The 27,272-nt window shown below is 47.7% G+C and overlaps 1 protein-coding gene and 1 non-coding gene across 2 annotated transcripts in view; both read left to right on the top strand.

Annotated features, from left to right (window-relative positions):
• The window catches only part of SVOP (SV2 related protein), a 104,915-nt gene extending 85,946 nt beyond the window's left edge, over positions 1-18,969 (top strand). The window contains exons 12-16 of the mRNA XM_054443688.1: positions 6,967-7,074; positions 9,950-10,061; positions 11,702-11,783; positions 13,960-14,049; positions 17,092-18,969. Coding sequence (XP_054299663.1) covers positions 6,967-7,074; positions 9,950-10,061; positions 11,702-11,783; positions 13,960-14,049; positions 17,092-17,298 — 599 coding nt within the window. The 3' untranslated portion in view covers positions 17,299-18,969. The remainder of the gene's footprint in view (positions 1-6,966; positions 7,075-9,949; positions 10,062-11,701; positions 11,784-13,959; positions 14,050-17,091) is intronic.
• On the top strand, positions 3,203-3,305 carry LOC129010987 (U6 spliceosomal RNA). The gene has a single exon (XR_008493136.1). It is a non-coding gene; the product is annotated as a U6 spliceosomal RNA (small nuclear RNA).
• Positions 18,970-27,272: the final 8,303 nt, after the last annotated feature.

The raw sequence follows: 27,272 nt of genomic DNA, 5'->3' as shown, positions 1-27,272 counted from the left end.
CAAGTATTCAAAGTGGGGATTTATAGCCAGGGAGCAGGGTGGGGGAGTCAGTGGATGGAAAATTACTAAGAGGAAATGTCAAGGATAAGATGGTTTCTGGTTAAACCGACTTGATAGGATTATTGCTGGGCCAGGCTCACACTCGTAATCCCAGCACCTTGGGAGGCAGAAGTGGGAGGATTGCTTATGCTCAGGAGTTCCAGACCAGCCTGGGCAACATAGTGAGACCCCATTTCTACAAAATGTAGAAAAAATTCGCATGCCTGTGGTCCCAGCTACTCAGGAGGCTGAGGCAGGAGGATCATCTGGGCCTGGGGAAGTCAGAGCTGCAGTGAGCTGTGATCACACCATTGCATTCCAGCCTGGGCAACAGAGCCAGGCCCTGTCTCTAAAAATATAAATAAATAAATAAATAAATAAATATTTAAAAAGGACTATTGCTGAAGGTAAGTATAGGGGAGGAAGCATATCTTTCCTTCTATTCATCCTGGTTTTATGACTGAGGCCCCTATAACAAAAGACAGATTAAGAAAAGCATATGAACGTATTTCATCTAAGTTTGATGTGGCATAGGAGCCTTCATAAGGAAAGGAAGACCTGGAGAAATGGTTAAGCCTGAGTATTTTTGTGCTAGATTTGATGAACAGTGGAGAGTCGTAGAGATATATGACAGGACGAAGAGTGTGACCTAATGGTAACAAACTGGGGGAAAGTCAGCAAGCCCTGTTCAAATTCTTTTCTGTCCCTGTGTCTTTGGAGATAAGGATGTTCTTTTTTTCTGGGTATAGGCAGGGCACCTCTCACCTGAGGGTTTTATGATCTGCTTCAAAATAAAGTCATAAAATTGCCGGGCACGGTGGCTCATGCCTGTAATCCCAGCACTCTGAGAGGCTGAGGTGGGCAGATTGCTTGAACTCAGGAGTTCGAGACCAGCCTGGGCAATATGTTGAAACCCTGTCTCTATCAAAACTGCAAAAACTGAGCCGAGCGTGGTGGCGTGCATCTGTGGTCCCAGCTACTTGGGAGGCTGAACTGGGAGGATCGCTTGAGCCTGAGAAGTGGAGCTTGTTGTGAGATGAGATTGCACCACTGCATTCCAGCCTGGGTGACAGAGTGAGACTCTGTCTCAAAAAAAAAAAAAAAAAAAATCAGAAAATCCATCTGGGTTTTATGACCTGCTTCAGGGGTGAGGGGCAAAGGAAGGTCAGAGGCCCCTTCTGCACATGCTGTTTCTCCAATTATTTTGGCTTAAAATATTCAAAATGCCAAGGTGCCATATTTGGGGGTTGGCGTGTCCTGAAGCCCATCACAGGCCAGGGTGATAAGATATCAAGGGTGGGGGGTGAGGAATTGGATCCAAAATATCAAAGGTGTGCATTTTCGCTAGACTGATTCAGCAGTATCTTGTCAAGACTAGACAGAGCCCAAGGGTGAGGATGAATTTTTAAAAAGACTCAGAGGAGCCTGACAAAAGTTTGGTTAAAATGGTGGGGGTGGCGGGGGGAGGTGGGCGTGGGGGTTGGCTGCATGTGGTGGCTCACACTTGTAATCCCAGCACTTTGGAAGACCGAGGCAGGTGGACCACTTGAGGTCAGGAGTTTGAGACCAGCCTGGCCAAAATGGTGAAACCCATCTCTACTAAAATACAAAAAATAGCCAGGCATGGTGGCATGTGCCTGTAATCCCAGCTACTTGGGAGGCCGAGGCAGGAGAATTGCTTGAACCCAGGAGGCGGAGGTTGCAGTGAGCCAAGATAGCACCACTGCTCTCCAACCTGGGCGATAGTGTGAGACTCTCTCTCAAAAAAAAAAAGAGTTTTTTGTCAGCTGAGCATGGTGGCTCATGCCTTTAATCCCAGCACTTTGAGAGGCTGAGGCGGGTGAATCACTTGAGCTCAGGAATTCAAGACCAGCCTGGGCAACATGGTAAGACCCCATCTCTATAAAAAAATACAAAAAAGTAGCCTGACGTGCTGTGCCCGTGGTCCCAGCTACTCAGAAGGCTGAAGCGGGAGGATCACTTGAGCCTGCAGGTATGGAGGGTTGCAGTGAGCGAAGACTGTGCCACTGCACAATCCTGCTCCAGCCTGGGCAACAGAGTGAGAGCCTCTCTCAAAAAAAAAATTTAAAAAAAAAGAGAGAGAGTCTTTGTCATTAGAATACGTCAGTGAATTCTAATTACAAAAGACAAATATTTCTGCCCTGTGGGCTTATATTTGGGGGGAAGGGGAGACAATAGCATAATGAGAAATTATACAGTATATTACAAGGTGATAGATGAGTTAAAGGAAAAATTTTAAACAAAAGGTAAAATCATGCCTCTCATACAAATATAAAATTAATACATGACAGATTTCAATTAACACATTAATTAATAAATGAATCCATTAAGAATTACTTAAAGTCTGAGTTTGACCTATTTGCAAGCTGACAAGTTAGCCTTTCACAGTTCCCACAGGTGCTAGCAGAAGACACAACACTCCTGAGTCAGTGACAAAGGACCATATTACTCATAGCAATTGCAGTAGCCAGAGTATCGGCATTTTCCTACACCAGTTCCGCAAGCCCCCAATCCCCCAAGGTAACATGAAGAGGGGCAGGCAATACCAACAAAAGTATTGAGTTGTGTAACAAGAGAAGATCCCTGAGTTTAGGGAACCCCAATCTTTTATACTAGACAGTAAGCATGCCTGTCCTTTGCTCTGGAGAGAGACATTATATCTTCGAAAGCCATAAGCAAACTACTCTTTGAGCCAAGGGGAGACATTCTCTTTCTTCCAAGGCTGTTTGCTAAACAAATATCCTTGAAAATATAGTCCAGAACAAAGGTAGTCAGCAGGTCTACTCAAAACATGCAGAAATGTCAGAGACCCAAAGAGAATTGTCTACTAACACAAATAAGAGGGTACAACTCGTTCAAAGGAGAAGTCAAAGTCAATATACATATGCATGTATATTGCATATACATGCAATCAGAAATGCTGAAATGAATTTACAATTAGAGGCAAAACTGGTCAATATGTATAGGGCAGTCAATTGCATCACCACCAGGCACTATTTGCATTTCTATGTATTAATACTAGAATCATTTACGTTACTATCATTTTTCTACAACATAGCTCAAAGACAATGACAGGTGAAGATAACCTATAAAGGTATGACTACAAGACATTTTTGCCCATTTCAAAGTCTTTCACACATGCTTGCTTCAGCAGCACATATACTAAAATTAGAACAATACAGAGAAAATTAGCATGGACCCTGCACGACGATTGCATGCAAATTCGTGAAGCATTCCATATTTTTATGGATTGGATTAAGAAAATATGGTACCTGTACACCATGAAATACTACACAGCCGTAAAAAAGAACAAAATAATATCCTTTGCAGCAGCATGGAGGCAGCTGGAGGCCATTACCCTAAGCAAATTAACACAAGAACAGAAAACCAAATATGACATGTTCTTACTTATAAGTGGGAGCTAAACATTGGGTACTCATGAATATAAAGATGGCAACAAGCTCAGGTGTGGTGGCTCACACCTGTAATACCAGCAACTGGGAGGCCGAGGAGGGAGGATTGCTTGAGACTAGGAGTTTGAGACCAACCTGGGCAATGTGGCAAATCCCCATCTCTACAAAGAATACAATAATTAGCTGGGCCTGGTGGTGTGTGCCTGTGGTCCCAGCTATTCGGGAGGCTAAGGTGGGAAGATTGCTTGAGCCCAAGAGTTCAAGGCTGCAGTGAGCAGTGATTGTGCCACTGCACTCCAGCCTGGATGACAAAGTGAGACCCTGTCTCAAAAAAAAAAAAAAAAAAAAGGTCAGGAATGTAGGATGTAGGGCAGAGAAAGGGGCAGTGGTTAGAGTTAAGTTTTAAATAGGATGGTCAGTGTGGCCTCAATGAGAAGGTGAAATTCAAAGAAAGACTTGAAGGAAGTGAGGAAATTCATCATGGGGAGGGATAAAGGGCAATCCAGGAAGAGAAAGCAGCCAGTGCAAAGATCCTGAGGCAGGCTCATGCCTTACTTGCCGAAGGAAGAGCAAGGAAACCAGTGTGCTGGAGTAAAGTGAGTGGAGCAACAGAAGAACAAGTAGAAGGTAGGATCAAGGTTGTGTTGAGTGCCAGATAATATAGGGCCTTAGAGATTTTTGAAGGACTTCGGCTTTTACTCTGTGTGTCATGGGAGGTCATTGCAGAGTTTTAAGCAAAGGAATGACAGTGATTTGACCTAGGTTTAAAAAGGATCCCTTTGACTGACGTGTTGGAAATAGACCATGGCTGGGTGGAGAGGTCAGGGGAGAAAGTGAGTACAAGCATAGAAGCAGGTAGACTAGTTGGAAGGTTATTTTGGTAATCCAGATGAGAGAGGGTGGTTGATGATGGCTCAGACCAAGATGGCAGCAGTGTTACTGAACCGAACCTCACCCAGCACGGTAAAGCCAAACATCTACACTGAAGTCTGCAGTGAAAGAAAGGACGGTGTTTATTTGCAGGGTGCCAAGCAAGGAGAAACAGACAGTTTACACTGAAGATCCAACCTCCTGGATGGCTTATAAGCAAAGGTTTTTAAAGGCAGGGGTACATTTTAGGAAAGTAGAAGTTACAGGCAAAATCATAGGTCAATCCATGGAAACTATACCTTGGTTTGGACCCTGAAATTGGGATACCTTGAAGATCAGGGGGCCTTACAGGTGGATTTAGAGATTCTTTGATTTGTAATTGGTAAAAAAAAAAAAAAAAAAAAAAAAGGGAGGCTTTTTCAAAAACTTGAGGTCAGCAGGAAGGAGTGTTAAGGTTTGGCCTGTGGGCATGACTCTCTCTAGGCCCCTCAGGAAAAGATTTATAATCAAGGGCGGTGGTCAGAGTTGGGTCCTCAGTTCTCCCTTATCTGAGGTCTACTCAATGGTAGTCAGCATTTTCCATCTGGTGGATTCTGGGTTTCTGAAACCAACTCAGGGACATATGTTAAGATGTTATCTTTAGTTTCTATAGGGAGCCAAACATCCTGTGGCTCTAACCTCCTTGGGTGGCTATTATTTTAAGGTATTTTTACCTTCTTATATATTAAGTTCTTCAGTTACTTCTCAAGGCTAGCTAGGTGCCTGGTATTTCTCCTGAAGTGACTCAAGATTTTCCTTTATTTCCATGTTTGGGGGCGGTGGGCAGAAGCCTCCTGAGACAGGGTCCCTGCTCTGTCTCAGCAGTGATGAGATGTGGCCAATCCTATTCTAATATATTTTGAAGGTTGAACAGCTGATGGGTTGGCCATAGGGTATAATAAAAGAGAAGAGTCAAGGATGCCTCCAGGGCTTTCTGCCTGAGCAACTGGAAGGATGGAGATGCCACAACTGAGATGGGGAAAGTGTAGGTGGAGCAACTTTGGGGGACACTCACCTTCTCTGAGTCTTGCCTGTTAAATGGCTGGTTCAGATAGGGTATGTGAATCAATTTGGACTGCTATAACAAAATACCTTAGACTGGGTAACTTAGAAACATCAGAAATTTATTTCTGTCAGTCCTGGGGGCTGGGAAGTCTAAGATCAAGGCGCCAGTAGATTCAGTGTCTGGGGAGAGCTCTCTGCTTTATAAACAGCATCTTCTTGTGGCATCCTCACATGATAAAAGGAGCAAACACTGTGTCCTCAGATGGCATAAGGGTTGGGGAGCTCCCTTCAACCTCTTTAATGAAGACACTAATCCCATTCATGACGGAAGAGCCTTCATGACTTAATCACTTCCCCAAAGTCCCGACCTCTTAATACCAACACAATGGAGATTAGGTTTCAACATGAATTTTGGAGGGACACATTTCAGACCATTTCACCTCTATCTTTAGGAGATTAGTCCCATAGTTTGAGAGTAAAGCAAGGTCAGGAAGGGAGCAATGTAGCATTCGTCCTTCTTTATTAACTCTGCCTGGAACAGGGATGAGATCTTGTTTCCATCACCTCTTTGGCCATTGCGTTCCACTCCAATTCGTTTTCAATAAAAAGGTTAGGGTAGATGGTGAGGGACAGGAACAGGTGATAACCATGTATTAGTTATCTATTGCTGTATAACAGAATTACCACAAACTCCTGACCTACAGAAACTATGAGATGATAAACGTGTGTTGTTTCTTAGTGGCCTGAGACAGCACACACTTATCATCTCATAGTTTCTGTAGGTCAGGAGTCTGGACACAACTTAGCAGGGTCCTTTGCCAGGCTGCAATCAAGGCATCAGCCAGGACTGGAGGTCTGTGTTCTCATCTGGAAGCTCAACTGTGGAAGGACCCACCACCCCACCTGTGTTGGTTGTTGGTAGCATTCAATTCCTTGTGGTTGTAGGACTGAGAACTTCAAATTCTTGCTGTCTGTCAACTGAGGCTGCCCTCAGCAACTAGAGGCTGCCCTCTGCTCCTTGCCACCACATAAGCCACCCACATGGCCACTTGCTCCTTCATAGTCATCAAGGAAAAGCATAAGAGACAGTCCTGCACGATGGGCATTTCAGTCTTGTGTAATGCAATCACATACATCCTGTCACCTTTGCTGTACTCTATTGGCTAGAAGCAAGTCACAGGCCCCACCTACACAATCAAGGGGAGGGGATTACACAAGAATATGACTATCAGGAAGTGGGGATCATGGGGGCCACCCTAGAGCCTGTCTGTCACTAAAGTGCCTACTACGTGCCAATTCTGGACTAAGCACATTCATACGCATAGCCCACTTTCAGTCTCTCAATCCCTTTGCATGGTGCTTTTATTTGCCCCAGTTTTATGAGGAAACTCACACTTAGAGAGATGAAGCTGGAGCACTGCTGCTTGGTGTTCAAACCTGAATCTATCTGTCTCTGAGTCTGGGCTCTTTCTATGGCATCTAAACTGAATCATCCCAGGGAAGGAGGTAAGGGGAGCAGGAAGGTGTGATCCAAGACTCTGTATATGACTCCCCCTCTCTTTCTCTCTCCCAACCCCAGTCTCCAGTCGGAAGAAGGCTGTAGAGGCAAAATGCAGCCTGGCCTGCGAGTACCTGAGTGAGGAGGATTACATGGACTTGCTGTGGACCACCCTCTCTGAGTTTCCAGGTGAGGGACCTGTGCAAGATGAAGCTGTGTCAGGCAAGCCTAGAAATATGGCAATTGTTCAGCTGGTGGCTCTGTCTGCCCTAACTGGAAGCAAATCCCATTTTTAGTTAGCGAGGGACTTTGTTTTTCAATCCTTAACTATAAGTTGTCAAGAACTGTGAAGGGGCTGAGATGTTACCCTACTTGAAGGCTGTCAAGTTAAGCTGCCCAGTTTCATGCATACTGGCGGAAGACATGAGACTCCTGGGTCAGAGACAAAAGACTATTATAGCAAGCAGCTTGAGTAGTACCTTGGTGACTGTTTCCCTTGCCCCCAAGTCCCACGGGGATGATGAGGAAGGACCCACGTGGAGGCTACACGTGCAATGGATTTGCAACACAGCTGGGGAACCCCAAGCTTAGGGAACCCAAATATTTTATAATGCCCTGCCAGAAACCTCCCTAAGGGAGACATCATCTTTATTATATTGGACAATAAGCCAACCTGCCCTTTGCTCCAGAGGGAAACAGTATCTCTATCTTCCAAGGTTGTTTGCTATACAAACAACTCTGACATGGTAGCCTGGACCAAAAGGGCAGCTGCTCCCTCTGCTCATAAGATGTGTAGAAATATGAGAAACCCATGGAGAATCATCCTCCAACACCAGGCATACTGGAAAGGAACAGTAGAGTGTCAAAAATCCAAACCTGCACGTGATGCAAAGGTGATCTTTTTTCTTTTAAGAGGAATAATTATTACAACTACAATAACATCTAGTACTTATTGAGTGCCTATTGTATGCCAAGGCTTGTGTTAAATGTCTTACAGATTCAATCTTATTTAATCTTGTGAAGTCGTTTAGTTATTCCCATTTTACAACTGAAGAAACTGAGGCTCAGAGTGGTGACATAATTTGCCCAGTGTAGCAGAAACTGTTCCCGCAACTTGCAACTGCCAGGATTCTGTGCCTGAAGACTATCTCAGAAGGAATGAGAAGTGCCTGTATCTAAAAGCAAGCAAGGTAGCTGGAAGTGCCAAGGAGTTAGCACCTGGGAGATACTGTGGGATTTGTTGGACAAATACCCCAGCATCCTTGCCCATCAGCAGGAAAACTCCAAGGCACATGTTCTATGCTGGCTTTTGAGTCCCCCAGTGGAATTCAGCTCCAGTTGCCCACAGTAGTGGGCAACTGCTTGATACCCACCTTTTGTTAGTTGCTTTCCCTTCCCAAATTTACTTCCCCACTCTCCTGCTGGTCCTATCTTGGATCACCTCCCAAGCCGATGCCTTGTACTTGCAGCCTTGTCTCAGGGTTTGCTTCTGGGAAAACTCAACTACAATACTGAGTACCCCACAGCAGGCAGGGCTAAGACCTGTGCTCCCACCCTAGAATTCAGAGTCTTCAGTCCCATACTACACTGTCTATCTTTCCTCTAAAACCCTTTCCCCACATAGCTTAGTAGGTAAGAACGAAGGCTCAGAAATTAAACTCAGCATTTGCAGTCTCCATTTCTGTGACTTTAAGAAAGTCACATTACGTGACATTTCTGTAACTGTCACCATTTCTGTGATTTTACCTCTCTGAAACTCAGATTCTTCTTTATTTACTATGTGTATTGTTTTATTTGGTTCTATTCACTAATGTGCCCCAACCTCCTTGAACAGTTCCTGACACACAGTAGGTGCTCATTGACTGAATAACTGTGGGAAAACGCTATTCGATAAATTAATAGCATTTATTTTAGAGGATCATTTTGATGACTAAACAAGATTATGGATGTAATAAAAATGGGGCCGGGCATGGTGGCTCACGCCTGTAATCCTGGTGCTTTGGGAGGCCAAGGTGGGCAGATCACCTGAGGTCAGGAGTTTGAGAGCAGCCTGGCCAAGTGATGAAACTCCATCTCTACTAAAACTACAAAAATTAGCTGGGCATGATGGCATGCACCTGTAGTCCCAGCTACTCAGGAGGCTGAGGCACAGGAATCACTTGAACCCAGGAGGCAGAGATTGCAATAAGCAGATATCACATGCACCACTGCACCCCAGCCTGGGCGACAGAGCGAGGCTCTGTCAAAAAAAAAAAAGATGTAAAAATGCTTAGCTCAAATTCAGTTATTATTATTACTAATAAGCACTATGCTATACTGCCTCTACTGAGGTAGAGTGTGTTATTTTTTAGGCCCATTTTATAGAAGAAGAAAATGAGGCTCAGAGGAGGTAAGGGACTAGCCCAAGACCACATGGCAAGTTAAAGGCAAAATGAGGCATTAGAACCCAGGCATTCTGTTCCCTGGATTCAGTGAATGCCACCATTCAGGCTCCTGCTGGTGCCTGGGTTAGTTATCTATTGCCAGGTAACAAATCATCCCGAAAATATAGTGGCTTAAAACAATGCACACTTATGATTTCACAGTTGCTGTGGCTTCTCTGGGTGTTCTACTTCAGCATATTTCATGTGGCTGCAATCAAGGCATTGGCCCAGGGTCTGTAGTCTCATTTGAAAGCTCAGCTGGGGCAGGATCCACTCCCATGCTTACTCACGTGGTTGCTGGCAAGATTCCATTTCTTGAAGGTTTTTGCACTGAGGGCCTCAGTTCCTTGCTGGCTGTTGGCCAGAGGCTACCTTCAGTTCCTTGCCAGGTGGCCTTCTCCATCAAAGCAAATACATGAGAAGGGCCAGGGAAAGAGAACACCAAGACAGAAGTCACAGTCTTTTATCACCCGACCTCAAAAGTGACACCTTATCACTTTTGCTGTCTTCTAGTCATTAGAAGTGAGTCACTAGGTCTAGTCCACCCTCCAGGGGAGGGGATAATACAGGCTGTGCTACGAGGGTGGAGGGCATTGGGAATCAAATTGGAAGCTACCTATCTCTCCCCACTCCCCTTCCAGGTGTCCTTGTGACTCTGTGGATTATTGACCGCCTGGGGCGCAAGAAGACCATGGCCCTGTGCTTTGTCATCTTCTCCTTCTGCAGCCTCCTGCTGTTTATCTGTGTTGGAAGGTAGGTGATCTGCAGGCCTAGGTATGAGTATGAGCACAGGTGGAGGTGTGGGTGCAGGTGTGGGTGCAGGCCCAGGTAGAGGTGAGGGCCAGGTGTTAGTGTAAGCCCAGGTGGAGGTGCTGGCCCAAGTGTGGGTGTAGGTGTGAATATGGGTACGGGTACAGGTGTGAGTGCAGGTGTTGGTGTATGCCCAGGTATGGGTGCAGACCCAGGTGTGTGTATAGACCCAAGTGTGGGCCCAGGTGTGGGTGCAGGTGTGGGTGCAGGCCCAGGTGTGGGTGCAGGTGTGGGTGCAGGCCCAGGTGTGGGTATTGGCCCAAGTGTGGGTACAGGTGTGGGTGCAGGCCCAGGTGTGGGTGCAGGTGTGGGTACAGGCCCAGGTGTGGGTATTGGCCCAAGTGTGGGTACAGGTGTGGGTGCAGGCCCAGGTGTGGGTGCAGGTGTGGGTACAGGCCCGGGTGTGGGTATTGGCCCAAGTGTGGGTGCAGGTAGGGTACATGCCCAGATGTGGGTGTAAGCTCAAGTGTAGGTACAGGTGTGGGTGAGGCTCAGGTGTGGGTGTAAGCCCAACTGTAGGTACAAGTGTGGGTGAGGCCCAGGTGTGGGTATTGGCCCAAGTATGGGTGCAGGTGTGGCTGCAGGTGGGGGTACAGACCCAGGTGTGAGTATAGGCCCAAGTGTGGGTGTAGGGTGTGGGTGCCGGCCCAGGTGCGGGTATTGGCCCAAGTGTGGGTACAAGCGGGGGTACAGGTGTCAGTGCAGGCCCAGGAGTGGGTGCAGATACAGGTAAAGGTGTAGGTGCTCATTAGGACTGAGGCTCATGGCTGCCTCACAACTGGATAAAAGATCAGGCCTAGGGAGGGGGCCTCTGATGGGGGTTGTAGTCAGGGGAGAACTTTGGCCCCAGTTTTGCTCTAATGATGCCAAATTTAGACTTTTGATATCATCTCCCAATGAGATCATAAATGTAGCTATTTATGTATATGTTAAAACTGTTAACTTGTTCAATGGAAATATTTCAAATAGACCCTGTTTTGTAATCCCGTTTTAACATTTCTCCATTTTTCCATTCGCCAAGAGTCTCAAAATATAGAAATGGCGTATGCTTCTATTGATCTCTGAGAGGCCCCAGACCACACCTAGTGAGGAATCTGTGGGCCACCTCCTGGTCTGAGGAAGGTTGGGAGATGTAGCTTCGACCCTGAAATGTTGGTGTTCTGGGCCATTTATGGAAACAATGGGACAGAGGGTTGGGATCAGAATTATCCTAAGAATACTGAATAGTGGTTTACTTTCCCCAGCTCAGCTGGCCCCTGGCTCAATTCCTGCTCCACCCCCAGCCAAGTTCCTGTCTAAGCTTTTCACTATTTATATCACTTCTCCCTAATCTTGTGCCCATCCTGGGCACCACAAGTGTTCCCATCTCTCAGCCTGGTAGTTTGAAGAATGACGAACTTATAAAATCAGGACTGTCAAGATGATACTGAAATATGTGTGCCTGCATGTCTGTATCAATGAGCGTCAGGGAGGGGTAACCTTTGCCAATTGCTAGGGTATTGATACTGCCTGGGAAGATAGGACTATGCTGAAACAAGCAGACAGAAAAAAAATGCCATCATCTGCCTTTATCCTCTTCCTAGAAATGTGCTCACTCTGTTACTCTTCATTGCAAGAGCGTTTATTTCTGGAGGCTTTCAAGCGGCATATGTTTACACACCTGAGGTAGGAGGGTTGTCTGGGAGCTGCTGGGGAACGGGCGGTGGGGGTAGAGTGTCTGTGGGGGATGCTGTGCTTCCAGAAACCATTAAAAAGAATGAGGTGGTGGGCGCGGTGGTTCACGCCTGTAATCCCAACACTTTGGGAGGCCGAGGCGGGAGGATCACTTGAGCCTGGAAGTTTGAGACCAGCCTGAGCAACATAGCAAGACCCTCTCTCTAAAAAAATAAAATAAAAATTAGCCAGGCTGTGGTGGCACCCACCTGTAGTTCCAGCTACTCAGAAGGCTGAGGTGGGAGGATCACTTGAGCCTAGGAGTTGAAGGCTGCAGTGAGCCATGGTCATGCCACTGCACTCCAGCCTGGGCAATGGAGCAAGACCCTATCTCAAAAAAAAAAAAAAAAAAAATGAGGTGGATGTCTATGTATTGATGTGGACAAGATTTTAAGACATACTACTGAATGGAAAAGGCAAATCGCAGAATAGTATGTATGATATGATACCATTTTGTATTTTTAAAATACTTTCTATTTTCCATGTGTATATTTTTGAACATATCTGGGAAGATACATTCCAAAGATACCCCTGATAGTAGGGCCTTATGAGGAGAATTTTCCTGGCAGCAGAAGCAGATCAAGAGAGAATTTAGGCATTTTGATTTTTTACAAGGAGAATATATTTCTATATTGTTTATGTAATTGAGTGAATTGAAATATCATGTAGAAATGCATATGGTATGCACTGAAAAAGCACGTGCTGAATAAGTAAGTGAATGAAGATGTGTGTGCTATATATAATCCAGAAAAAGCTAGAGGAATATACACAAAAATGTGACAAATCTCGAGTGTTGAGATCCTGAATGAGTTTTATATTTCCTCTTTATGTTTTTATTCTTTGCAAGCTTTCTACACTGAGCATTGCATTTGTTAAAGCATGCTAGCTAATGTAACAGAGAACCCCCAAAGTGGAGGGTTTTGACACAGGAGCAGCTTCTCACTTATAAAAGAGCCCAGGCCAGGCACAGTGGTTCATGCCTGTAAACCCAGCACTTTGGGAGGCCGAGGCAGGTGGATTGCTTGAGCTCAGGAGTTCAAGACCAACCTGGGTAACATGGTGAAACCTCATCCCTAAAAAACACACAAAAATTAGCTGGGAGTGGTAGCACATGCCTGTTGTCCCAGCTACTCGAGGTGGGGCTGAGGTGGGAGGATCACCTGAGCCCGGGGAAGTCGAGGCTGCAGTGAGCCGTGATTGTGCCACTGCACTCCAGCCTGAATGACAGAGTGAGACCCTGTCTCAAATAAATAAGTAAATAAAATACTATAAAATAAAAGAGTCCAATATGGGTGTTCTAGGTTGGAGGACAGCTTTCCTCCTCCAGTGATTTGGGAACCGAGGCTCTCGCATCGTGTGCCTTTCTTATCCAGGGATCTTGCCCCAGGGGACATTTGGCAATGCCTGGGAATATTTTGGATTGTCATAAGGTGGCAGGGGGAGGCAGAAGTGCTACTGGAATCTCGTGGGTAGAGGCCAGGGATGCTGCTAAACATCCTACAATGCACAGCAACCCCCACCCCCATAACAAAGAATGAGCCATCCCAAAACATCCATAGTGCTCAGGCTGAGAAGCCCTCGCTTAGGGCCATGGAGTCCTTCTCGCAGCCAGCAGACATGGGAAGGGAGAAGAGAAAACGCACCCTTCTTAATTACCTTGGCCTGGAAGATGCACAATCTCTTCTCACTTTGCCACTTAACAAAGCACGTGGCCCCTACTGGGTACAAACTGAGAGACTGTAAACATTTCCATCTCTCTCTTTATGAAATCCCTTGAAAACCTGTGACCTGGGCTTCAAGGTGAACTCATGAGAAGAAGGTGGAGAGCAACCCCTGAGTTGTGAACTTGTGGCAGTTCCTGGTGGAGGAGTCTTTGGGGAGCCCCCCCAGGACAGAGTGGACCCCTTTACTGGGTTCCCACCCACAGCTAAGCTTCTTACCCTAGTTCTGAGTTGAGCCTCCCATGCCCTTTGGGGTGAGGATCCCTGTCCCTTAAGGGCGTCACCAACACTGGAGGGATTTGCCCTGACTTCAGGCCTGCCCCTGGGGTCAGTCCTATTAGCTTGGAGCTGGAGCGGTGGGAGGAACCTGCATGTCCCCACGCCCATATCCGGCCACTGTGTTTCAGGTCTACCCCACAGCAACGCGGGCCCTCGGCCTGGGCACCTGCAGCGGCATGGCAAGAGTGGGTGCTCTCATCACTCCATTCATCGCCCAGGTAGGTGCTGCCCCCAAATACAGAGGGGTGGGGGGGTGACAAAACCCCATGCATGGCAAGCCATTACTACATACCGACTGTCCCCAGAGCCCTCGGGGTGCATTCGCTCATTTTATTATAACAATACACCCGAGGACAGAAGAAATATTGCCTGCAGATGAGAAAACAGAGGCTCAGGGGCTAAAACAACATGCCCAAGGTCATGCAGCTGGAAAGTACGCAATCCAGGAGTCAAACCCAGGTCTTCCCTGTGAAGAAAATCCTTGGGCTGCCATATGTTTTGCTTAAAAACAATTTGGATGAAAACAAGTGGGCAATTGTGAGTGAATTAATGCAAGAACAGAAAACCAAATACCGCATGTTCTCTGGGAGCTAGACATTGAATACACATAGACATAAAAATAGGAGTAATGGACACTGGGGACCACTAGACTGGGGAGGAAGGGTGGGAGTCATGGGCTGAAAATTCCATCTATTGGGTAATGTGCTCACTACCTGGGGGATGGGGTCATTTGTACCCCAAACTTCAGCATCATGCAATATACCTGTGTAACAAACCTGCAGTGGACCCCTTAATCTATGATAAAAGTGGAATTTTTTTTTTTCTTTTTGGGATGGAATCTCGCTCTGTCACCCAGGCTGGAGTGCAGTGGTGCGATCTCAGCTCACTGCAACCTCCACCTCCCAGGTTCAAGCGATTCTCCTGCCTCAGCCTCCCGAGTAGCTGGGATTATAGGCGTGCACCACCACGCCCGGCTAATTTCTGTATTTTTAGTAGAGACAAGGTTTCACCACGTTGGCCAGGATGGTCTGGATCTCTTGACCTCATGATCTGCCTGCCTCGGCCTCCAAAGTGCTGAGATTACAGGCATGAGCCACTGTGCCTGGCCGTAAATTTTTTTTTTTTAACAAAAGGAAAGAAGGGTCAGGTGCTGTGTCTCACGCCTGTAATCCCAGCCCTTTAGGAGGATGAGGCGGGTGGATCACTTCAGGTCAGGAGTTTGAGACCAGCCTGGCCAACATGGTGAAACCCCCATCTCTACTAAAAATACAAAAATTAACTAGGTGTGGTGGCAGGTGCCTGTAATTCTGGCTGAGGCACAAAAATCGCTTGAACCCAGGAGGCAGAGGTTACAGTGAGCCAAAATTGCGCCACTACACTCCAGCCTGGGCGATAGAGTGAGACCCTGTCTCAAAAAGAAAAAAAAAGGAAAGAAAACAAGTATGCCGACACAATTTAGTGGAAAACAAATAAATATGCCAGTTCCTGCTTTTTGAATTAGATAATTAGACGTCGTTGCAGAATTTTGCAACTCTTCGTGTGTCATGAAGCATTTGTATCTAGGGATCTTAGTAAGTTTTTTTGCTTTTTGAAAATCCAGGTTTTTTTCTGTTTGAATAACTTTTTTATTGAGGTAAATGTCACATAACAAAATTAACCATCTTAAAGGGAACAATTCAGTGACATTCAGCACATTCACAGCGTTGGGCAACCACTGCTTCTATCCAGTTCCAAAACATTCGCATCACCCCAAAATAAACCCCTGGATCCACTAAGCAGTCACTCCTCATTGCCCACTTCCCCTAGGCTCCTGGCAACCACCCATCTGCTTTCTGTAGATTTGCCAAGTCTGAATATTTCAGAGAAATGGAATTTAAAGACGTGTTTAGCCAAGTGTTTCTGTTCTACTTTGATTTTAGCCATTGTGTGGCACTCCTAATTGATACTGGTTGAGAGCTCACCATGTGCCTCCACGGTGCCAGGTGCTCCCAGGTTCTTCCCATTAGGAAGTGACACCATTCTATGCCCATTTGGTAAATGAAGAAATGGGCTGGGCACGGTGCCTCACAGCTGTAATCCCAGCACTTTGGGAGGCCGAGGTGGGTGGATTACTTGAGGTCAGGAGTTCAAGGCCAGCCTGACCAACATGGTGAGACTCCATCTCTACTAAAAATACAAAAAAATTAGCCAGGCATGGTGGCACATGCCTGTAGTCCCAGCTACTCGAAAGGCTGAGGGAGAAAAATTGCTTGAACCCGGGAGGCAGAGGTTGCAGTGAGCCAAGATTGCACCACTGCACTCCAGCCTGGAGACAGAGCAAGACTCCATCTCAAAAGAAAAAAAGAGAAGAAAATGGGACTCACCTCTGCCATGTGGTTTCCCATGTGCCAAAAGCTGGGAAGCTGGCACAGGCACTGCACTGTTCTAGAGGAAAGAAGAGTTATAAGGAGCCCAGACTCAAGCTTAGCAGACCCAAGTTCAAATCCCAGCCCCATCCTTGTTATCTGCATGAACTTGGGTAGGAACCACTTATGCTCTTTGAGCCTCAGTTTTCTCCTTTGTAAAATGGGGATGAAGTACTTAGCTCATAGGGCTGTGGCATGGCATCTGTGTTGGTCCGTTTTGTGTTGATTTAAAGGAATATCTGGCCGGGCGCGTTGGCTCATGCCTGTAATCCTGGCACTTTGGGAGGCTGAGGTGGGTGGATCACCTGAGGTCGGGAGTTCGAGACCAGCCTGACCAACATAGAGAAACCCCGTCTCTACTAAAAATACAAAATTAGCCGGGCATGGTGGCGGGAGCGTGTAATCCCAGCTACTCGGGAGGAGAATCGCTTGAACCCGGAAAGCGGAGGTTGCGGTGAGCCAAGATTGCACCATTGCACTCCAGTTTGGGCAACAAGAACAAAACTCCATCTCAAAAAAAAAAAAAAAAAAAAAAAAAGAATACTTGAGACCAGGTAATTTATAAAGAAAGGAGATTTATTTGACTCACGATTCTGCAGGCTGTACAAGCATGGCACCGCATCTGCTTGGCCTCTGGTGAGGCCTCAGGAAGCTTTTACTCATGGAGGAAGGCAAAGGAGGGGCAGGAGTGTCACAAGGAGAGAGAGGGACAAAGGGGGAGAGGAGGGAATCACCAGATTCTTTTTAGCAAGCGGATATCACGAGAGGGCCTGATGTTACTAATACTATTTGATGGTTGGCGATGTCTGTGCTTCAGAAGGGATGCTTTTACCGACCAGTGTCTCCTTCCCCTAGGTAATGCTGGAATCCTCTGTGTACCTGACTCTGGCAGTTTACAGTGGCTGCTGCCTCCTGGCTGCGCTGGCCTCCTGCTTTTTGCCCATTGAGACCAAAGGCCGAGGACTGCAGGAGTCCAGCCACCGGGAGTGGGGCCAGGAGATGGTCGGCCGAGGAATGCACGGTGCAGATGTTACCAGGTCGAACTCTGGCTCTCAGGAATAGTGACCAAAGGGGGACTGAGCTGGTCTTTGAGGCTGCAGAGCTCGGGGGGCTGGCGGGCCCCAACTGGGGCACTGATTGTCACTGCCGACATCAAGAACTCACCCAAGAGTACGACCTGGACCAACAGGATTTTGTGTCTTGACTCAGTTTGCTCATCTTCATTGAGGTCCACCCAGGGATGGGGAGATATTTGCTCTAGGGAGTTCTCTGTACATGTGGTTAAAGCTTTGTTCATAACCTGTGGATCTACATGAGAAAACTACCCATATTAGGAGGGTCTGGTAATGCCAGCAACCAATCAGACACCACCCAGAGTCACCCGGCCAAACCCTCAGTGAACAACCAAAATATCTCTCTGTAGATACCGTCCAGGCTCAGGCCCATGTGACACCTGCTGTCCACCCACTGGACCTGTTCAGTAGGTTTCTCCCACACCCACAGCCCCAGGCTTTCTTCTTTGAAATTGCAGGTGATCTAGGTGTGGTCTGAGCAGCTATTTCCTGGCGGGGGCCCCCCGGTTTGCCTCTCTAGAGCCTGACCAGTGGATTCTCTGGCAGATGGACATGGTGCATTCAAACTGGAGCCACGTGCCCCCACCCAGCCCCCTCTGGAGTTGCCATTGTTGGCACCAAGAGATCCAGATGTGTCCCTGGGGACAGCTGGTCTTGCACCGGGTGACAACCTCAGAACGCTGTTACCCCCTGGGAACTGAGGACTGAGGCCAAAATTAATCAAGCTGAAGCCAGAGCACGGGCCTCCCCTTCTGAAGCAGCGAAGGCCACGGTTCTGGCTTCTTTCCTGGCCCCCTCCTTGGTCAGGCTTAATGGTGACTTTTTTTTTTTTTTTTTTTTTTTTTTTTTTTTGAGACGGAGTCTTGCTCTGTCGCCCAGGCTGGAGTGCAGTGGCGTGATCTCGGCTCACTGCAACTCTGCCTCCCGGGTTCAAGCAATTCTCCTGTCTCAGCCTCCCGAGTAGCTGGGATTACAGGTGCCCACCTGTACTTTTTAGTAGAGACAGGGTTTCACCATGTTGGCCAGGCTGGTCTTGAACTCCTGACCTCAAGTGATCCACCTGCCTCGGCCTCCCACAGTGGTGGGATTACAGGCGTGAGCCACTGCACCTGGCCTGAATGATGACTCTTGAGGAGAAAAAGTTTACTCAGGTTGCAGGTACAAAATCCAAAATCCAGGGCTTTGGGCTTTGTGTATGGGTAGACAGCTGAATGGGCAGAGAAACCAAAAGGATGCTGCACCCACCATCTCGTCCCATGGGGATCAGGGGACCAGGATTCCCTGATGCGAAGCTGCTCCTCTGTCCAGGGACGTCTTGATCATTACACAAAGGCAGCCCCTGGAGTTCCATGCATGGAGCCTGCCGTGGAGTGGAGAGGGGTGGGAGGACTCAGGTGTGTGAAATGTATGTTTTCAAAGGAAGAGGGGGGAGGCCAATTGGTTTTGAGTTGGTCTCCGCAGGCGACATCACTTCTGGGATTTGGTTTACCGGAGCCTTTTTTCCCATGGTGAAGGCAGGGGACATAGACAAGGAGGGAGGAAGCTGGCAGATCCCATCAAAGGCCAGAGCAGACAGACCTACTGCTTAAAGTAAACATTGCAAGGAAGCCAATTTGTGCGTTCATCTCTTATTAAAACATGTCAGTGATGGACATTGCAAGAGCCTAAGTTTATTCATTGTCATCATGTCCTAGTGACAGTCCAGCCTAACGGTCTGCCTACCTTTGTTCATCGGAATTCATCTCAGTGCTTTAGTGTGATAATCTCCTTTCCAATGAGTGGGGAAAGAAGTACCATTGGCCGCCAACATTGTGGCTGAGCCTGTTGGAGACAACACTTTCTTCTAATGGTGTGCAGGTCATGATGGGGGACTTCTTCCAGCTCAAGTTCTAAATCAACTGCAAACAATACTGTGTCTCTAAAATATGGGCTGCAGCCCCCTCTGCCCAGGCAGTTGAAGAGGAGATGGCTTGGCAGATCTCTGTCTCTCCTCTGACAACCACATTTCCTTGAACCACGTGTGGCTGTAGCTCTAATTATTTCCGGACAGCTGAGCTCTCCTGGGTAACACAGAACTTTTGCTTGTCTCTTTTGCCTTCCGGCTGGTCAGACGCTGCTGGATGATCATGTCCGCTCCCTCACCCTAGAATAACCCAGTGGAGCTGGGGGCTGGGTGGGGATAGAGTGTTGGTGGGCAGGAATATTTCCCAGAGACTAGGGTAAAGGGGTTTACAGTTGAGGGCTTTCTCTACTTGAGAAAGTGAAAGTTAAAAACTCTTGCCAGGCATGGTGGCTCATGCCTGTAATCCCAGCACTTTGGGAGGCCAAGGTGGGCGGATCACAAGGTCAGGAGATTGAGACCATCCTGGCTAACATGGTGAAACCCCGTCTCTACTAAAAATACAAAAAAATAAAATTAGCCAGGTGTGGTGGTGGGTACCTGTAGTCCCAGCTACTCGGGAGGCTGAGGCAGGAGAATGGCATGAACCCAGGAGGCAGAGCTTTCAGTGAGCCGAGATCGCGCCACTGCACTCCAGCCTGGCAACAGAGCAAGACTCCATCTCAAAAACAAAACAAAACAAAACAAAACAAAACAAAAAAAACTCTTTGCCTTCTAAATAGCCTGCCCTTTTCAAAAAAATCAATATTATCAAATGATTCAAGAGCTATCACAAAAGGTACTCAAACTTCTGAATATGTGAGACCTTTAGCTGAGGACATTTGTATCTAATTTTGAACAATCCTATTCAAAAAGCTCCTATTTTCATTAATGGAAATGCCATGTTTCTCTCAGAGTTAGCAAAGATCTCAGAAAGTGGCAAAAGATATTTAATGTAGCCAGAGATATATATTTCTGTCTTTCTCATACTTCAAATATTCTGAAAAACATATAACTGACCTTGGTGGTGTTCACAATGGGATGAAACAGTATCTTCGGAATCGACTTTGAAATGAGTATGGAAATTCATTGTTTTTAATATAATATTAAGCAACAGAAAGTCTTGAATGATGAGATCAAGAGTCTCCCCTGCCATTATTTTCAATGGCAAAAACTGCAATTACTTTTTTTTTTTTTTTTTTGAGATGAAGTCTTGGCTCACTGCAACTCTGCCTCCCAGGTTCAAGCAATTCTCCCACCTCAGCTTCCTGAGTAGCTGGGATTACAGGTGCCCGCCTTGATGCTTAGCTAATTTTTGTATTTTTAGTACAGACAAGGTTTCACCATGTTGGTCAGGCTGGTCTCAATCTCCTGACCTCAAGTGATCCGCCCACCTCGGCCTCCCAAATGCAATTACTTTTGCACCAACCTAAGAACAGTAATCCCAGTCAATAGTGGCTTAAACCATTAGAACCAAAACCAGGCAGAGATCAGAGAAGGTTCAACGCTCAACAATGTTATCAAGAACCCAGCTTCTTTTTGCCTTTCCTTTTCACCATCCTCTGCATGTTGGCCATTTGACCCTGTGCTTGAAACCTCATAGTCACAAAATGGCTGCCCCTGCGCTGGACATCATATTTATTTTCAAAGAAGGTAGAATGGGAAAGGTTTTCTTTCAGAAGAGTCTGTTGGTTTTGGTTAGAAAAGGAAGTCCCCCGGCAGATTTACCATTGCTTCTCATTGATCAGACCTGGGTGTCATGCCCATCCCAGCACGAGTCCTGCTGTAGGGCTGGAAGGAAGGGCCTACCAGCACCAAGGGATACCCACAGCCTCTTGAACACAAAATTGGGATTCTGTTAGCACAGAAGAAGGATAGCAACGGCTGTTGGATGGGCGATGGTTGCAAGGAGCCTGCCGTGGATGTGTAGGCCACAGAGCCCTCATCAGCGCTGTTTTCGTGTTTTAATTCTACTCAGGATAATTAAAATTAAGGAACAGAGCTTTATTATAAGACTGGGATCAGTAGTTAATTTCCTACAGGGGAAATTCAGGGCATGTAAATCAGTGAAATGGAAAAGGTGTAAAGACAAGAGAAACACCAGCCCTGTCTGCAGGGGGTGGCTGCAACTCCCTTCCATCTGATGTTGTTCCACCGTGGGTCCAGTGTGACCAGATCTTCCAATGTTCAAGAGAGGAGTCTAGGTTTTTCTGTGAAATCTCCAAATATTAGTATATTGGATCAAAAATGTTCAAATGATGAGTGAGTTCAATAAAATGCATCTGCAGTGCAGCTTTGGTTGATGGGCTGATGGTTCACTCTGACAGTTTAGAGAGATTGCATAGGAATAAAGTACAGCCTGGTGTCATTCAGAGGAATAGGGATCTGGGAAACCACCAGGGCCCAAGACAGCTGCCCCTCTGAATCTGTGGCTCTTGTTTCTGCCCTTTTCTGGCAGAAATGAGTCTAGCTTCCATCTGTTTCCTTGTGGCTGCTGTGTATGCATAATCATGCACAGGGCTTCCATGGCCTCATAACTCAGCTCTGCAAACATACCTGACTCAGCTGCTCAGTGCCCCACTCCCAGATCTTCAGGAAACAAAGCTGATTGGCCCAGTTTAGTGTTGGATTGAGTCCTGGTCCAATTCAGTTGGGTTAGGAAGGAGTGGTGGAGAGGTACAGACACGGTGGCATTGGCCTGCCCTTTAGCAGGGTGGCACAGACAATTGCTGGTATGCCTGGAATCTGCAGTGACATGTGCATAAACTCTCAAGTCTATTCATCAGAACTCTCTTACAGATCATAACATGGCAAGTGGTCAGTATGCATGGAGTATCCAGCATGTACTGGATATATTATTCAACACTGAGGATGCAAAATATCATAAGACATGGTCCTGGCTGGGTGCAGTGGCTCGTGCCCATAATCCCAGCACTTTGGGAGGCTGATGCGGGAGGATCACTTGAGGCCAGGAGTTTGAGGTGGCAGTTCGCTTTGATCGCGCCACAGCATTCCAGCCTGAATGATAGAATGAGAGATCCTGTCTCTTAAAAAACAAAACAAAACAAAAAAAGCCAGGCGTGGTGGCTCATGACTGTAATCCCAGCACTTAAGAGGCCAGACGGGAGGATCACTTGAGCCCAGAAGTTTGAGACCAGCCTGGGCATCATGGCAAACCCCTGACTCCAAAAAGAATACAAAAATTAGCCAAGCCTGGTGGTGTGCTCCTGTGGTCCCAGCTACTTGGAGGCTGAGGTGGGAGAATCACCTGAGCCTGGGAAGTCGAGGCTGTAGTGAGCTGTGACCGTGCCACTGCACTCCAGCCTGGGTAACAGAGTGAGACTCTGGCTCAAAAAAAATAAAAGAAGAAGGAAGAGGAGGAGCAGGAAGGAGGAGAAGGAAGAGGAAGAAGGAAGAGGACAAAGAAGGAAGAGGAAGAGGAGGAGTAGGAGGAGAAGGAGGAGGAGAAGGAGGAGGAGAAGGAGGAGAAGGAGGAGGAGGAGGAGAAGGAGGAGGAGGAGGAGAAGGAGGAGGAGGAGAAGGAGGAGGAGGAGAAGGAGGAGGAGGAGGAGAAGGAGGAGGAGGAGGAGAAGGAGGAGGAAGAGGAGGAGTAGGAGGAGAAGGAGGAGGAGAAGGAGGAGAAGGAGGAGGAGGAGGAGGAGAAGGAGGAGAAGGAGGAGGAGGAGAAGGAGGAGGAAGAGGAGGAAGAGGAGGAGTAGGAGGAAGAGGAGGAGGAGAAGGAGGAGGAAGAGGAGGAGGAGAAGGAGGAGGAGGAGGAGGAGAAGGAGGAGAAAGAGGAGGAGGAGGAGAAGGAGGAGAAAGAGGAGGAGGAGGAGAAGGAGGAGGAGAAGGAGGAGGAGGGAAAGGAGGAGGAGGAGGAGAAGGAGGAGGAGGAGAAGGAGGAGGAGGAGGAGAAGGAGGAGGAGGAGGAGAAGGAGGAGGAAGAGGAGGAGGAGGAAAAGGAGGAGGAGAAGGAGGAGGAGGAGGAGGAGAAGGAGGAGAAAGAGGAGGAGGAGAAGGAGGAGGAGAAGGAGGAGGAGGAAAAGGAGGAGGAGGAGGAGAAGGAGGAGTAGGAGGAGGAGGAGGAGAAGGAGGAGAAAGAGGAGGAGGAGGAGAAGGAGGAGGAGAAGGAGGAGGAGGAAAAGGAGGAGGAGGAGGAGGAGAAGGAGGAGGAGGAGAAGGAGGAGGAGGAGAAGGAGGAGGAGGAGGAGAAGGAGGAGGAGAAGGAGGAGGAGGAAAAGGAGGAGGAGGAGGGGAAGGAGGAGGAGGAGGAGAAGGAGGAGGAGGAGAAGGAGGAGGAGGAGGAGAACGAGGAGGAGGAGGAGGAGGAGAAGGAGGAGGAGGATGAGAAGGAGGAGGAGGAGGAGAAGGAGGAGGAGGAGGAGAAGAAGGAGGAGGAGGAGGAGGAGAAGGAGGAGGAGGAGGAGAAGGAGGAGGAGAAGGAGGAGGAGGAAAAGGAGGAGGAGGAGGGGAAGGAGGAGGAGGAGGAGAAGGAGGAGGAGGAGAAGGAGGAGGAGGAGGAGAACGAGGAGGAGGAGGAGGAGGAGAAGGAGGAGGAGGATGAGAAGGAGGAGGAGGAGGAGAAGGAGGAGGAGGAGGAGAAGAAGGAGGAGGAGGAGGAGGAGAAGGAGGAGGAGGAGAAGGAGGAGGAGGAGGAGGAGGAGGAGAAGGAGGAGGAGGAGGAGAAGGAGGAGGAGGAGAAGGAGGAGGAGGAGGAGGAGGAGGAGAAGGAGGAGGAGGAGGAGGAGAAGGAGGAGGAGGAGGAGGAGGAGGAGAAGGAGGAGGAGGAGGAGGAGGAGGAGAAGGAGGAGGAGGAGGAAAAGGAGGAGGAGGAGAAGGAGGAGGAGGAGGAGGAGGAGGAGAAGGAGGAGGAGGAGGAGGAGAAGGAGGAGGAGGAGGAGGAGGAGGAGGAGTAGGAGGAGGAGGAGGAGGAGGAGGAGAAGGAGGAGGAGGAGGAGGAAAAGGAGGAGGAGGAGAAGGAGGAGGAGGAGGAGAAGGAGGAGGAGGAGGAGGAGGAGGAGGAGGAGGAGGAGGAGGAGGAGAAGGAGGAGGAGGAGGAGAAGGAGGAGGAGGAGAAGGAGGAGGAGGAGGAGGAGGAGGAGGAGGAGGAGGAGGAGGAGGAGGAGGAGGAGAAGGAGGAGGAGGAGGAGGAGGAGGAGGAGGAGAAGGAGGAGGAGGAGGAGGAGGAGGAGGAGGAGGAGAAGGAGGAGAAGGAGGAGGAGGAGGAGGAGAAGGAGGAGGAGGAGGAGAAGGAGGAGGAGTAGGAGGAGAAGGAGGAGTAGGAGAAGGAGGAGGAGGAGAAGGAGGAGGAGGAGGAGAAGGAGGAGGAGGAGAAGGAGAAGGAGGAGAAGGAGGAGGAGAAGAAGGAGGAGGAGGAGAAGAAGGAGGAGGAGGAGGAGAAGGAGGAGGAGAAGGAGAAGGAGAAGGAGGAGGAGAAGGAGGAGGAGAAGGAGGAGGAGGAGAAGGAGGAGGAGGAGAAGAAGGAGGAGTAGGAGAGGGAGGAGAAGAAGGAGGAGGAGAAGGAGGAGGAGGAGAAGGAGGAGGAGGAGGAGGAGGAGAAGGAGGAGGAGGAGAAGGAGGAGGAGGAGAAGAAGGAGGAGGAGAAGGAGGAGGAGGAGAAGGAGGAGGAGGAGGAGAAGGAGGAGGAGGAGGAGAAGAAGGAGGAGTAGGAGAAGGAGGAGGAGGAGGAGATATTCCTTATCGTCAAGCTCTCACAGTATACTAGGGAACATGCATGAACACACCACTGTGATACAGTGTGATACGGGTGCTAAGGATGAATGCAGAGAGTGTCGTAGGAGGCACAAGGGATGCCAACCCTGAAGCTCTAGAGAATCCTGAAGCACCTTCTGACTCCTCAAGGATTTGGGGGTTTCAGGCAGACTTTGGTCCCTCGTGGTACCTTACTATATTTTATATTTGAATATCCACATACATCACATATAATCATTTTCTCTTTTTTGAGATGCAATGTTGCCCAGGCTGGTCTCGAACCCCTAGGCTCAAGCGATCCTCCTGCATCAGCCTCTCAAGTAGCTGGGATTACAGGAATGAGCCACGGTGTCTGGCAATAATCATCCTCAATTAACTAAGAATATTTTATGATGAACTACTTAAAATGCCCCAACCCCCACCATGCCAGAAAAGAGAGTGCTTTCTAAATTCATCGATAAGAAAACAATTCCCTCCCAAGAGCATCAAAACAAATAAAATACTTAGGAAAAAATTTAACAAGTGCAGTGTAAGACCTACAAACTACAAAACATTGCTGAAAGAAACTGAAGATCTAAATAAATGGAGAAACATTTCATATTCATGAATCAGAAGACCTAAATTGTTAAGATGTCAATCCATACTCTCCAAATGACACATAGATTCAACACAATCCCTGTCAAACTCTCTCAGCTGGCTTATTTTGAAGAAATTGTCAAGCTGATTTTTTTTTTTTTTTTTTTTTTTTTTGAGACAGAATCTTTCTCTGTCACCCAGGCTGGAGTGCAATGGTGCGATCTTGGCTCACTACAACCTTCACCTCCTGGGTTCAAACGATTCTCCTGCCTCAGCCTCCTGAGTAGCTGGGATTACAGGCATATGCCACCATGCCCAGCTAATTTTTTGTATTTTTGGTAGAGACGGGGTTTCACCATGTTGCCCCCACTGGTCTTGAGCTCCTGCCCCCAAGTGATCCACCGGCCTCAGCCTCCCAAAGTGCTGGGATTACAGTTGTGAGCCACCATGCCTAGCCTGCCAGGCTGATTTTAAACTCATACAGAAATGAAAAGGACCCAGAAGAGCCAAAACAAAAATCTTGAAAAAGAGGAAGAAAATTGGAGGCCTCACACTTCCTGATTTTAAAATGTACGAGAATGCTACAGAAATCAAGACAGTGTTGTACTAGCATAAGATAGATCTGCGGAATAGGGTCCAAAAATAAACCCATACATTTATTTTAATTTTTATTATGGAGACAGCATCTTGCTCTGTCATCCAGGCTGGAGTGCAGTGGCATGATCACAGCTCACTGCAGCCTCGACTTCCCAGGCTCCAGCGATCCTCCCACCTCAGCCTCCCAAGTAGCTGGGACCACAGGTGTGCACCACCACGCCCAGCTAATTTTTGTATTTTTGGTAGAGACAGGGTTTTGCCATGTTGCCCAGGGTGGTCTCAAATTCCTGAGCTCAAATGATCTACCCACCTAGCCCTCCCAGTGTTGGGATTAGAGGCATGAGCCACTGTGCCTGACCAAACCCATACATTTATAGTCAACTGATTTTCCACAAAGGTGCCAAGACGATTCAATGAGGAAAGAATAGCCTTTTCTAAATTCATCAAGCTGCCAAGAATTCACTGAAAATCCAGTTGCAAATTGCCTTCAGGACAGAAGTAGCAGTGTTAGGCAAAGGAAAAGTATAACATATCCTCGAATAACCGTTATTTCATTACAACCTTGATGAGAAATAAAAAAAAAAAAAATCAGTTCCGGCAGGGGCCACTGTCTGTGTAGAGCTTGCATGTTCTCTCCACGTCTACATGGGTGTTCTCCGGGTATCCGGTTTCCTCCCACACCCCAAAGATGTGCATGTGATATTCATTCCTGTTTTTATTTTATTTTAATTAATTTTTTAGGAGACAAAATCTCGCTCTGTCACCCAGGCTAGAGTGCAGTGGCATGGTCTGGGCTCACTGCAACCTCCGCCTCTCGGGTTCAAGCAATTCTTGTGCCTCAGCCTCCCAAGTTGCTGGGATTACAGGCATGTGCCACCACACTCGGCTAATTTTTTAGCAACGACATTAAGTGAAGACTTCCTGTGTAAAAATCAACCACTATAAAATCTACAGAACTATGTGGGTTGCAGGATTTCCCCATGATCTTTCTATTCTTAATTTTAGGATACGTTTTCAAGGAGGTTCTTAGCATTTGCAGAAAGAACAAGAGGGTCATTCTGGGTCTGAATATGGAGTCTCCTGTCCCCATACAATTTTGTGATTTCACTGTATACTGAGTCCTATAGGATTTCTACTGACAGCTAGGCTTGGCTGGCAGGTAGGGATCATTCTCCCTAGACCAGGTGTCCCCAGCCTTT

The sequence above is a fragment of the Pongo pygmaeus genome, chromosome 10 (assembly GCF_028885625.2).
Source record: "Pongo pygmaeus isolate AG05252 chromosome 10, NHGRI_mPonPyg2-v2.0_pri, whole genome shotgun sequence".
Lineage (NCBI taxonomy): Eukaryota > Metazoa > Chordata > Mammalia > Primates > Hominidae > Pongo > Pongo pygmaeus.
This window is presented reverse-complemented; position numbering and strand designations above follow the sequence as displayed.